Raw genomic sequence first — 11961 nt, 5'->3', positions numbered from 1 at the left:
AACATCTTAATGATTGTAATTGTTTAAACATTATTTAATGTGTATTATTCAACTTTTTCAGGTTGTTGGAAGCAATGGGGACCTCTTCAAATTACACAGAAATAAAAGTGTTAGTGAAATATTTTATTTACTTGCTTCCAAAATAGCAAAACAAGAAAGCATTTGTGCTGTAGGCTATTTCTGTTCCCAACCTTTTGAACAACAAAAATAAACAACAATAACATCAAACTTGGATTTATGATGTCATGCGTTTAATGTTTCTATGAGCAGGACTAAAAGAATGAGCTATATAATAGTGTTCGGCGGAATTTGTATTTGTAGCGTTGGATTCCATACGGACTTCTTATTAAACGAACAAAACAACTTCCGGCTTCTAAACCGCTCAGGCAGCGGAAATCATTCAACTCAGCGGAACTAATTTGCGCAGCATTTTACTCAATTCTGTTCCTTTTAACGCCATTTAATGAATTTTATTTGAAGTATTTTGGGGGGAACGGTGCGAAATTCAGTTTGAGTGTCCTGATTATGGTGTAAACGGGGCAGTTCAGTGACTCTTGACAGCGGCAGGTAAGTGTAAAATTGACCACAGCCGAGCTATTTTACATTTTAAGAGTTGTGTTAGGAATGTAAAGATCCTTTAACCTCTATATTTTAGCATACAACAATATAATAATTTCAGTTCCAGTATAAATAATGCACTGTGTGATAGGAATCAATGTGTCGCTTCTAATGAACATGTTAGCACAATAACGGCTCAAACCAAGCCGGTGACTGATGATTATTAAAGTTTGTATGATCTTATTTCATAACATCTGCGTCTGAAAAGGTCATTGTAGTCTTTACAATATAGAAATTGGTTAAGAGTTTTTCTAATCCCGCACAGAAAGTGCTGCAGCGGTAGCAGGGTAAAGTAACAGATGGTAATACCATGGTATATTTATACAGTTGAACTGACAGATTACCCTGTTCCTATACCAGGGTATTTACATGATATTCCAAGAAATTTAAAAGCACAAGCTTAGAAAACATGTTATTACCATTTTACACGTCCACAAAATGTTTACGTATGTAGTACATATTAGTGATATGCTCTTACTGTGAAACCATGAAACCAAAACTTGGTGATACCATGGCAAAGTTACTTTGTATTTTGTGTACAACTTAAGTTGTATACTTTTGTATGAATATATAATATGAGTCAGTATAAAAATAACTGTTGTGTGCTTCATGTGAACTCCAGTTCAAAAGCAGTCTGTTCTTAATCAAGGAAGTAAACAAGGAACGAAACTGATGACATAAGTTTGCATGATTTTCGTGCACACTCATAATAATTCATTTTTCCAATACAGTAGCTGCTTGTTTCAGAAAACAACAAGTAAACTTGAATAAATTATGATTGATGTGTACACTTCAGCCGTTCACTCCTGCTATTATATCTCTGTGGTTTGTTAAATTACATTTTTCTACATTGTACTCATGCGGTTTTCAAAACAGACCCCAAACAGAAAAATAAATAAATACAAAATATATATATATATATTCTGAAAATGTCATGCCTACTCTGTGACACAACAACAGTACTGTAGTGCACATAGCTATTGGGTTTGAGGAACCTTTTTTTATTATTATTTTTTATTTATTTAAATAATTTAAAAGATACTCCCTTTAATAATTTAGTACCTGATTTGTTTTTGGCTAAAATTATTAAAATCATTACATGATTACTATAGTAAAAGAACATATTTAGCAGAAATATATGCAGCTTTGGGGTCTCTAGCTAGTTTTTTTTATTTTCTAATTTCACTTCAATTTAAGTTAATGTTTTAGTATTTTTGTGTTTATTTCTTTTTCTTTCTTTGTATATAAAATGAGTTTCACCATCATTGTGTGTGTTTGTGTTCCTCAAAGGTGTGTGAGAGTGTGTATGTTGGTCTGCTGGTATGCTGACGTTAGCCAGTAAGCTGAAAAGGGAGGAGGGCATGAGGGGCGGCCGGACCCTTGCAGGCTCCAACGATGCCGCTCATAGAGTGTCCATCAGAGATCGACTGCTTATCAAAGGTACCAATCACAGACCAAACACTCCCCCTGCCTGCTGGGATCATACACTAGAGCAGCGGTTTGCGCATGGTGGTTCACAACCAATTTTTTAGGCCTGTTCTGATATGGTCATGGGTAAATTAGGCATGGACTGTTTGTGTCCAACCTAACAGTTCATGATCCCCAATTGACTTCCATAATATATATATTTTTGTCCATGCTATGAAAATCAGTGGAGACCATCAACTGTTTGATATCTATCTATCAAACTTTCATCTGTCCATTCTGTTTATCTATTTGTCTGTCTGTCATGATTTAACACATTTTAATTGGAGTATGAATGACACACTGCAAAACTCTTTTGAAAGACTAGAGCAGGTCTGATTTCAGAGAGCGTGATAGGTGAAGTTGCGTTGTGCGGGGTCTGTCTGCTGGGAGTTGCGGTGCCAGTAAACTGGTGTAAGGTGAATGTGATGCAAGCCAGATCAGGAGAGCAGTAGACTCTATTTATAACAGACTGAGAGGAGGAGTCTGTATGCCATTACCAGCAGCTTAAAAAGCAGTTCCCACCCACAGTCACACACTCAGGCTATTTTAATCAGTCATGCCATTGGATCCACTCCATCTTAACATTTAGAGATGGTACCATGAGAAAGCATGTGGCCTTATATAGCTATATACAACTGTCCAATAAAAAAATATTTCGAATATTAATACTAGGGATGCACAATATTGTTTTTTTTCTTTTTCCGATAACTCATTTTAGTCGATTGCTGATGCCAACACTGATATATTTCCTTTTGTTTGGACACAACACCAAGTCTCTTCTGTGTAGCGATTATGAACAAATCATTTTGGATTTTGGTTAGTTTTTAAATAAAAACGTACTTGTTAGAATTAAATAAAGAATAATGAAGTTATTTTATGATAAGAATACCTTGATAGCTTTGATATAAAATAACTATAAACCAACCATCGATCACTGAATTATTTTTCTTCAGACACATGCAATGGTAACCTTAATATTTTATGTGAAGATTTAACATTTGTAGATGGTCTAATGTAAAAGACCTGTAAAAAATTCTGAAAATTATTATAAAGCTCCTACTATTAAAGCTTTCATAATCTGATATACATGCATACAGTACAGACCAAAAGTTTGGACACACCTTCTCATTCAAAGAGTTTTCTTTATTTTCATGACTATGAAAATTGTAGAATCACACTGAAGGCATCAAAACTATATACATAACAAAAAAGTGTGAAACAACTGAAAATATGTCATATTCTAGGTTCTTCAAAGTAGCCACCTTTTGCTTTGATTACTGCTTTGCACACTCTTGGCATTCTCTTGATGAGCTTCAAGAAGTAGTCACCTGAAATGGTCTTCCAACAGTCTTGAAGGAGTTCCCCGAGAGATGCTTAGCACTTGTTGGCCCTTTTGCCTTCTGTCTGCGGTCCAGCTCACCCCTAAACCATCTCGATTGGGTTCAGGTCCGGTGACTGTGGAGGCCAGGTCATCTGGTGCAGCACCCCATCACTCTCCTTCTTGGTCAAATAGCCACTTGATGCCTTCAGTGTGACTCTACAATTTTCATAATCATGAAAATAAAGAAAACTCTTTGAATGAGAAGGTGTATATATATATATATATATATATATTTATATATATATATTTATATATATATATATATATATATATATATATTTATATATATATATATATATATATATATATATATATATATATATATATATATATATATACATGCTGCTTTATCAGGCATTACAAGCAAGATGAAATTACAATGATATCCACATTTTTCTGAAGACAGTTGTTTTCCTTCAGAAATACAGTGATTTAAAAACACTCCGCACAGTGTATTGATTTTGAAACATGCAGTGCTCATGTTTATTCAACAAAATCAAAGCTTTTTAGAAAATCTATCTGTGGCTGTTTGTAAAAGCTGGTTTTATAAGTGTCTTTTTTGCCCATCAGTACTGAACGGTGAACACTAATGTTATGATTTGATTTGTGTTTACAGAGGTTGCAGAACTTGACGCCAACCTTCCAAGTGAGTATGTTCAGGGCATTTTTTTTGCACTTTAAAGGTGTCCTATTATGCTCTTTTACAAAGTCTTGATTTTGGGGGGTGTACTAGAACATGCTCTCTTGCTTGGTTCTAAAAACCAATTATCTTTTACATAATTTACATTATAACAATACCTTTCTCCCCAGCTTTGCACAAACGGCTCAGTTATTTCCAGGTTTGATGAAAAACTAAATGTGATGTGAATGGTTAGCTGTCCCAGTGCGTTGTAATGGGATTGGCGAATAGCTTAGACGGTGTTTCAGTACTGCCCCGCCCCTTGCCAACGCAGCAAGTTTCGGCTGTTCCGGTATAGTTAAGGATGGGGTCAATATTGTCATATCACTTTGTGCCGGATTCAGACCCTGACAATACTGAGCAAGAGGATCGCGCTTAAGGATGTCAACAACTGCTTAAAAATAACTGCATTTACTATGTATAGATAATTGTATACTTATTATGTTTATTGTTTTTATAGCATTATAATGTGAATTACAGTGAAACTGTTATACATTTGAATTTATTTATACCATAGTCCAGATATATTTCCACTGTTGAATTGGTAGAGATCAAGGTTTCCCCGGTAACGGTTGAATACAAACCGGCGCTTCACCCACAAACGCTGCTTTATCAAACATTACATGCAAGATGGAATTAAAATGGCATCCAATTTTCTGAAGACAGTCGGTTTTCTACAGAAATACAGTGATATAAAAACACCCACACTAAATGTATGGGTAACACTGTAGTCTCATAACTGAAGTGTAAACTCTGCACATAACATCATTGTTCTAGATTGTACTGTCAGCAGTTTATTATAAAAAATATATATAAATAACATTTTAATAATTTGTAACATATTTACATACATAATTACTCAGGTGCATGTGTAATAACTTGCGAAACTTGACGCTACAGCAGCACTAGTTCTCCGTCGTTGTCTTGTCTGATGCACCATGACTCGACACTCTCACTCCCCAACCATTTGAATTACTGTAGATGGGAATTATTTTAATGATATTCTAATGTGCCGCTTTATGACATCATAGAAATCCTGGAAAACAACGCTGTAGTCCAAACGAGCCGTTCAGTGTAGGTCTTTGGAAAGGGATTTTTTTCAAAAACTAAATATCTCACTTTGGAGTGGACTTTAAAATTTGTAACTTTGTAGATCTTTTTTATGCACAAACATACACACTATACACTGAGTAAAATTCAAAAAGTGAAAAACCATAATAGGACCATTAAGTGTGTGTGTGTGTATATATATATATATATATATATATATATATATATATATATATATATATATATATATATATATAAATCCAACTGCGCTGTCAAGTTAGCAATGCTGGAACTGATGTGTCTGTGTGTGTGTGTGTGTGTGTGTTTGTGTACGTATATTTGAGCGCACACTTGAGGGATCAATTCCTTATACCTGCAGAATCAACTTTAAACACTTATTGTCTTATTAATAATGCATCACTGTATAAAGGACTGCTCTTATTTGTGTACACTCACAATGAAAAAAAAAACTTTGTATTTTTTTTTAAAAAAATAAAGAAAACCAATAGGATGTCACTTTCTGCCATTTGAGTTTCCTTTCTGTGATCCAATGACAAAGTCCAGTTGTGCATAAGTCCATTGTGATCATGATAATTAAATACATTAGTTATATAGTATATATTGCACACTAATCTTGTATTAATAAATAAGCAATAATAATAATAATAAATTCTATTGCACATGAAAATCTCTTTTTGCAAATAAATATGTGAAGTGCACAGTAACTCAGCATATAGGCTACGATACGTGACACACTCCCCCCCCCCCCCCTGTTTATCTTTAAAATAAATCAAATATATTTCAAGATTTTTTTTATGTATATATGTACTGCAGATATATTATATATATATATATATCTGAAAATCATATCAAACCGTGACCTCTGATCCAAGGTACATACCGAACTGTGACATCTGCGTACCGTTCCACCCCTTATATATATATATATATATATATATATATATATATATATATATATATATATATATATATATATATATATATATATATATATATATATATATATATATATATATATATGGGTGCATTCAAAAATCAAATATAAGATTTTCACTTTAGCCATGGCATAAAGTCGTTCCACTCAAGTGAGACAGGTCCACATGCAATTGCAATGCATATTGGTGCAAGATATTTTTATAGGGTCACAAAAAAGCATATGCAGTGGGTATAGAAAAGAATCTCCCTCCCTTAAAATAATCACATTTTGTTGCTCTTCAGCCTGAAATGAAGACGGACACAGTTTTTCCTTTTATCCAGCTTTATTTATGATTCTTTTTTTTTGACAGAATATTATAGAGTTTGAATATCGGCCATAACATGAAAATATTATTGGTTTATCAGAATTGCCATGGTTTTTAATTTTGGTGCATCCCTAATGCTCTTTCTTTCATACATCTACAAACCTGTTTGTATGTGTCAGGTGTTATGCAGATGTTAAATTCCATTTTTTGTGATTTAAGAACTATAATAAACATTATTATTATTCTTTCTGCAGATACCTGTAAAGTTACGTTTCCTGATGAAAACAAACTCTGTCACTTCCAGTTGGCCATTTCACCAGGTAATTCTGATCTCTTTTCTAAAAGGTTAAATTGTTCAGCTGACCTATTCATGCCCGATATTAAAGGGGTAGTTCACCCAAAAATGAAAATTACCCCATGATTTACACACCCTCACCCCACTTTCTTCTTTCTTACGAATATACGATCGGAATTATATATAAAAAAGTATCACTCTCTTGTGAAAGTGTACAAAAGTATAACGTTTTAAATATGTATATTTATCTTACAAAAATGGAGCTGTCTGGAGTACTTTTTATGATGGATGGATTCACGTTTTTGGCTTCAAAATCTAGACTACCATTCACTGGCATTATAAAGCTTAGAAGAGCCAGGGCATTTTTGATATACCTCCAGTTGTATCTGAAATAAGAAAGTCATATAAACCTTGGATGGCTTGAGGGTGAATAAATTATGGGGTAATTTTCATTTTTGGGTGAACTGTCTCTTTTAAGACCAGTTTACAGGTATTTAAAATAAAACATTGTATGCCTATGGACCCCTTCACTTTCATATAACCTCGTGAAGCAATAAGATACTATCTTTTGATTTTGATTTTATATATATATATATATATATATATATATATATATATATATATATATATATATATATATATACATATATATATATACATATATATATATACATACATACACGTGTGTGTATATATATATATATATATATATATATATATATATATATATATATATATATATATATATATATATATATATATATAAATACATACACGTATATGTACAGTATGTATATTTTTTTAATGTTGCTCTTTGTATGTATTGGCCTTTGCTCCTCTTTTTTACATTGCAAGGTTTTTTTTGTATTTTGCAATTGAAAATATAACTTTACATTTCTGTTAGATGAAGGCTATTACCTTGGTGGAAAGTTTCAGTTTGAGATTGAAGTTCCTGAAGCCTATAATATGGTGGTAAGTGCCTCTGACATATCATGAAGTAATTGGGGGAAATGCCACACTTATTCACTCTTCGTGCTACAATGAGTTTATTAGTCCATTTGTTAAATAGATGTTTATGGGCATTACTGATGCTCTGCAGTGTCTGAATTCAATAAAACAGCTGCCTGAGCATGCACACATATATAACAACCCATCCCTGACCTCACAGCACCTGTTATAGCCCAGCAGAGGCCAGGAATAGATTCAGACATGGACCCTCAATCCTGGCATCTAAGTTTAGAGAAAACCATGAAATATTACTAAGGCAAAGGCATTACATATAGCATTATACAGTGATTATATATCTGAGTTAAGTGACTAGAAGTAAATTATATAGCAATTTAAATGAAATGCACAGTTGATCTTATAGACTACTACTTTTGTACTTTTCATGGTGCTTTTAGTATTGTTCATTTTAATTTTATTTGTAACAAACAAACATTTGTAACATAACGAAACATGTTCCGTTTTCCACAGCCTCCCAAAGTCAAGTGCTTAACTAGAATATGGCACCCTAACATTGCAGAAACTGGGGAGATCTGTCTGAGGTATATGTCTGTTTTTGTCATCATCTTAAAGCTACAGACTCAAGATTGTTTTGATTCTTTTAACAGCTGTATTTGTGATCTTCAAATTATATAATAATAATAATAATAATAATAATAATAATAATAATAATAATAATAATAATAATAATAATAATTCCTTAATTCATTTATATAGCGCTTTTCTAAGCACTCAAAGCGCTTTACATTGTCAGGGGGTATCTCCTCATCCACCACTGGTGGATATTGTATACATGTTAAAATCTCTGCTTTTTGTTGCAAGTTTATTGCGTGAGCATTCGATTGATGGTACTGGATGGGCACCCACTCGTACACTACAGGTAATTTGTGTTTTTATAATTCATCTTAGGAAATTAATTACAGTTACTAGACAGACATGTATTGAAATGCCTGCCTCCTTTTTCTTTCTTTCTTTCTTTCTTTCTTTCTTTCTTTCTTTCTTTCTTTCTTTCTTTCTTTCTTTCTTTCTTTCTTTCTTTCTTTCTTTCTTCCAATTAAATTTAAATTAATGGAGCTCACGTCTTGCATATGGCACTGCATTCTAAAAACACTGTTCTTATGCTAAAGGTGCAGTATGTAATATCGAATACTGAAATGTGTACTGCAGTCAAAAAAAAAAAAAAAAAAAAGGAGAGCATTGTTTCTCCTGCCACCCCTCCTCAGAGAGCACATGGGCACACATGGGTTGCCAGATACCTCAAGAAACAAGTGCAAGTGACCGTGTTACCCAATGAGCCGGATTTTACCTCAATAAATGCCTAATTTGCTGCTTATTAATAGTTAGTAAGGTAGTTGTTAAGTTTAGGTATTGGGTAGGATTAGGGATGTAGAATAAGGCATTTATATGTGCTTAACTAGTTGTAATAAATGGCTAATATTCTAGTAATATGCATGCTAATAAGCAACTAGTTAAGAGACCCTAATTACATGGTGGCTTGTCTGTGTTTTTCCACCGATTTTTGTCTCTAGGATGTAGTGTGGGGACTGAATTCACTCTTCACTGTAAGTACACACGCTGTCTCCAGGAACAGTATTTGATCATCAGGGTTTTATGCTTTAGAATGTCATCTTTGAGTGTAAACACCAATAGACATTAGTTTCTCTCTCACAGGATCTTCTTAACTTTGATGACCCACTGAATATAGATGCAGCTGAACATCATTTACGGGACAAGGTAAAGAATCAGCACAGTCCTAAACACTGTTACAAAGTCTATCAGTTTCTTTTGGAAACGTAATGGTTAAAGAAAAAAAACAAAATACAGTCATCCTGATATGATGTATATTGGCAACAAAAATAGTAGAGATTATATCATAAATGTTTAATATATAAATTGCCCAATGGGCAGAGCATTTGTGGGTTCATGTTTTACCCAAACCCATCAAATTCCTTAATGCTTCCTGTTTTAGGAGGATTTCAGGAACAAAGTTCAGGACTTCATCAAAAACTATGCAAGATGATGTTTCTGTCGAGCCACTCTCACATGCATGTGACTTTATGTGAGCTATACGTCACTCCAGACTGAATCTCAAACTATTAAAACATACTTGGGAAAGAAGAAAGTTCAAATATGTGATGAATGACACAACGAGTCCCTGATCAAGATTTGGGAAGGGGAGATGTGGGCCTTAATGTCAATTTCCGATGGATTTTTTTTTTTTTTGAAGGGGACATGCTTGCAGGTTCTTCTCAGTCAAGTTTGCTTTGACTTCCCTCCACAAAAAAAAAAAAAAAAAAAAAAAAAAGAAGTGCAACGATGGTGATCATGAAAATGAGGAGGTATAACCTCTCTTGATGTCACCTCCTATGCTAGTGCCTCTGTGTTTTTTGCCACATTTAACTGGACATACGTTGTAAGCCAACTTCTGCAGCCTGCTTCTTCTCAAAACTTGACAACCTACAAACACTGAGATTAATTTGTTCATGAGTGATGTCATAGAAACCCCAAAGTTCCATTGGTTCATTAGTTCTGGGGGAGGAGTCCACCGAAGAGGATTCGCAAAAATATTTAGCACTGGTGTCTCGCAGAATACGTCAGTGGATTTCCGAGCGGATTCTTTAAAGCCATTACTTGTAACTGAGCACCTCTCTTCATGTAAAGTCACTGCAGTTATCAGACTACTCCGTATCAGATGTGCACACGTGCAAATATCAGAATATCTGTGTGTGCCTCTCAATGAGTTATGAAGCCGTTTCAGTTCAAATCTGTGAGATGTTTGTGTGTGAATCTCATCGATGTCTAGGTCACATTTTTATGGAAGCTCATTTCCGCCACATAAAAAAAAAAAAGACAATGTATTGTGACCTTTTAACTGCAAAAAAATAAGAACTCAGAATTGAGGGAAAGTCCGAATTCTGAGGTGGAAAAGTCTGAATTACGAGATATAAACTAACTTACTTTCTTAATTTCGAGTTTATAACTCAATTCTTTTATTTTGTTGTCAGAATTCTAACTGTTTCTCGCAATTCCAAGTTTATATTTTGCAGTTTATTTTTATTTATTTTTTGCCACTGAATAAAAAAAAGAAAAAAGGTAATTTACATTTTTAGTCTCACAATTCAGAGTTTTGTTCTCGTGTTTAAATTGTGTTTAAATCTCATAATTCTCAGAACTGAGTTTATACCTTATGCTATTATTATAGTCCGGTGGCAGAAACAAGCTTCCCAACATTTTACCCCAAAATCAAAGGGTAAAAACTAGAAATTCTGTTTTGCATGTATTAAGATTGAAGTCACTATAGTACTGATAAAGATTTTGAGTTGAATCATAACTTTTTTTTTTTTTACGATAAACTAAGCATGTTTTCCTCAATTTTAAACATATAATATTTTTCTGCATTAGGGCAGTGAGAATTTTGTGGAAATTATGCTTAATTATCATCTAATAATAATAATAATATAATAATAAAAAGCTAAATATTATTTCTTATTACTTTTAATTTTGGGGTCAAATATAACCTGGACATGTTCTGGACTGGTTTTGTGAGATTCACTCTTTCTTTTGAATGCATTTTTGTCAGTGTATACACGTTCAGCTTTACTGATGTGTGCATGTACACAAGAATTCCTGTATGCTTGTACTGTGTTTGTGTGCAAGTGTGTGTGTCTGTGTGTTTGTGTGTTTGAGCGTGGGAGACTGGGATTTTAATACATGTCTGATTTGGTAGCATGCACTGGGCTACTGAACTGCTCAGCCATAAAGCCTGTTCAATTAGTGAGGATTTACTTTATTTCATTTGATTTCTTTTTCTCGTTAGAGGTGTATATCCATTTGTAAAGTATATTAAAGAAGAATTCTACCACTAAGTAAAGAATTGGAGTAATTTGTGTGTAAACCTTTACAGTTTTTTTTTTTTTTTTTTGCTTTGTGCATATATTATCATTGGTTTTGTTTCAATCTAGTGAGCTGCTTACCTAGACATAATTTTTAAGCCTTGTATAATGTGAATTTGCACAGAAATGTTAGGCAATGATTGGAAAAGGGTATATAGAATTGGAGCACCACATGATTTTTGTCTGGATTTGCAGTCTGGAGGAGTTGACATTGGATGCTGAAAGTCGGTCTGCAGATCAAAGTTGACAGATTTCACAGAAAATGATGGGCACAGACTCCGATTTCTTAGCTTCAGACTTGCGGCCTGTCG

The 11961-nt window shown here is 33.6% G+C and overlaps 1 protein-coding gene across 1 annotated transcript; it reads left to right on the top strand.

Moving 5' to 3' along the window:
• The first annotated feature begins 347 nt into the window (after positions 1-347).
• On the top strand, positions 348-11623 carry LOC113102011 (NEDD8-conjugating enzyme UBE2F-like). Its single transcript, XM_026265725.1, has 10 exons — positions 348-567; positions 1909-2058; positions 4083-4112; positions 6712-6777; positions 7657-7724; positions 8229-8299; positions 8580-8637; positions 9287-9319; positions 9429-9491; positions 9727-11623. The coding sequence occupies exons 2-10, from the start codon at positions 1941-1943 to the stop codon at positions 9775-9777; spliced, it is 558 nt and encodes a 185-aa protein (XP_026121510.1). The 5' UTR covers positions 348-567; positions 1909-1940; the 3' UTR covers positions 9778-11623.
• Positions 11624-11961: the final 338 nt, after the last annotated feature.

This window comes from Carassius auratus, chromosome 1 (genome assembly GCF_003368295.1).
Source record: "Carassius auratus strain Wakin chromosome 1, ASM336829v1, whole genome shotgun sequence".
Classification (NCBI taxonomy): domain Eukaryota; kingdom Metazoa; phylum Chordata; class Actinopteri; order Cypriniformes; family Cyprinidae; genus Carassius; species Carassius auratus.
This window is presented reverse-complemented; position numbering and strand designations above follow the sequence as displayed.

Bases quoted from the DNA above. Each gene is read 5' to 3' on its own strand.
- LOC113102011 (XM_026265725.1), top strand. From the start codon at position 1,941: ATGCTGACGTTAGCCAGTAAGCTGAAAAGGGAGGAGGGCATGAGGGGC. The intron at 4,113-6,711 runs GTGAGTATGTTC...TTCTTTCTGCAG, and splicing joins ACTTGACGCCAACCTTCCAA to ATACCTGTAAAGTTACGTTT. The intron at 8,638-9,286 runs GTAATTTGTGTT...TTTTGTCTCTAG, and splicing joins CACCCACTCGTACACTACAG to GATGTAGTGTGGGGACTGAA.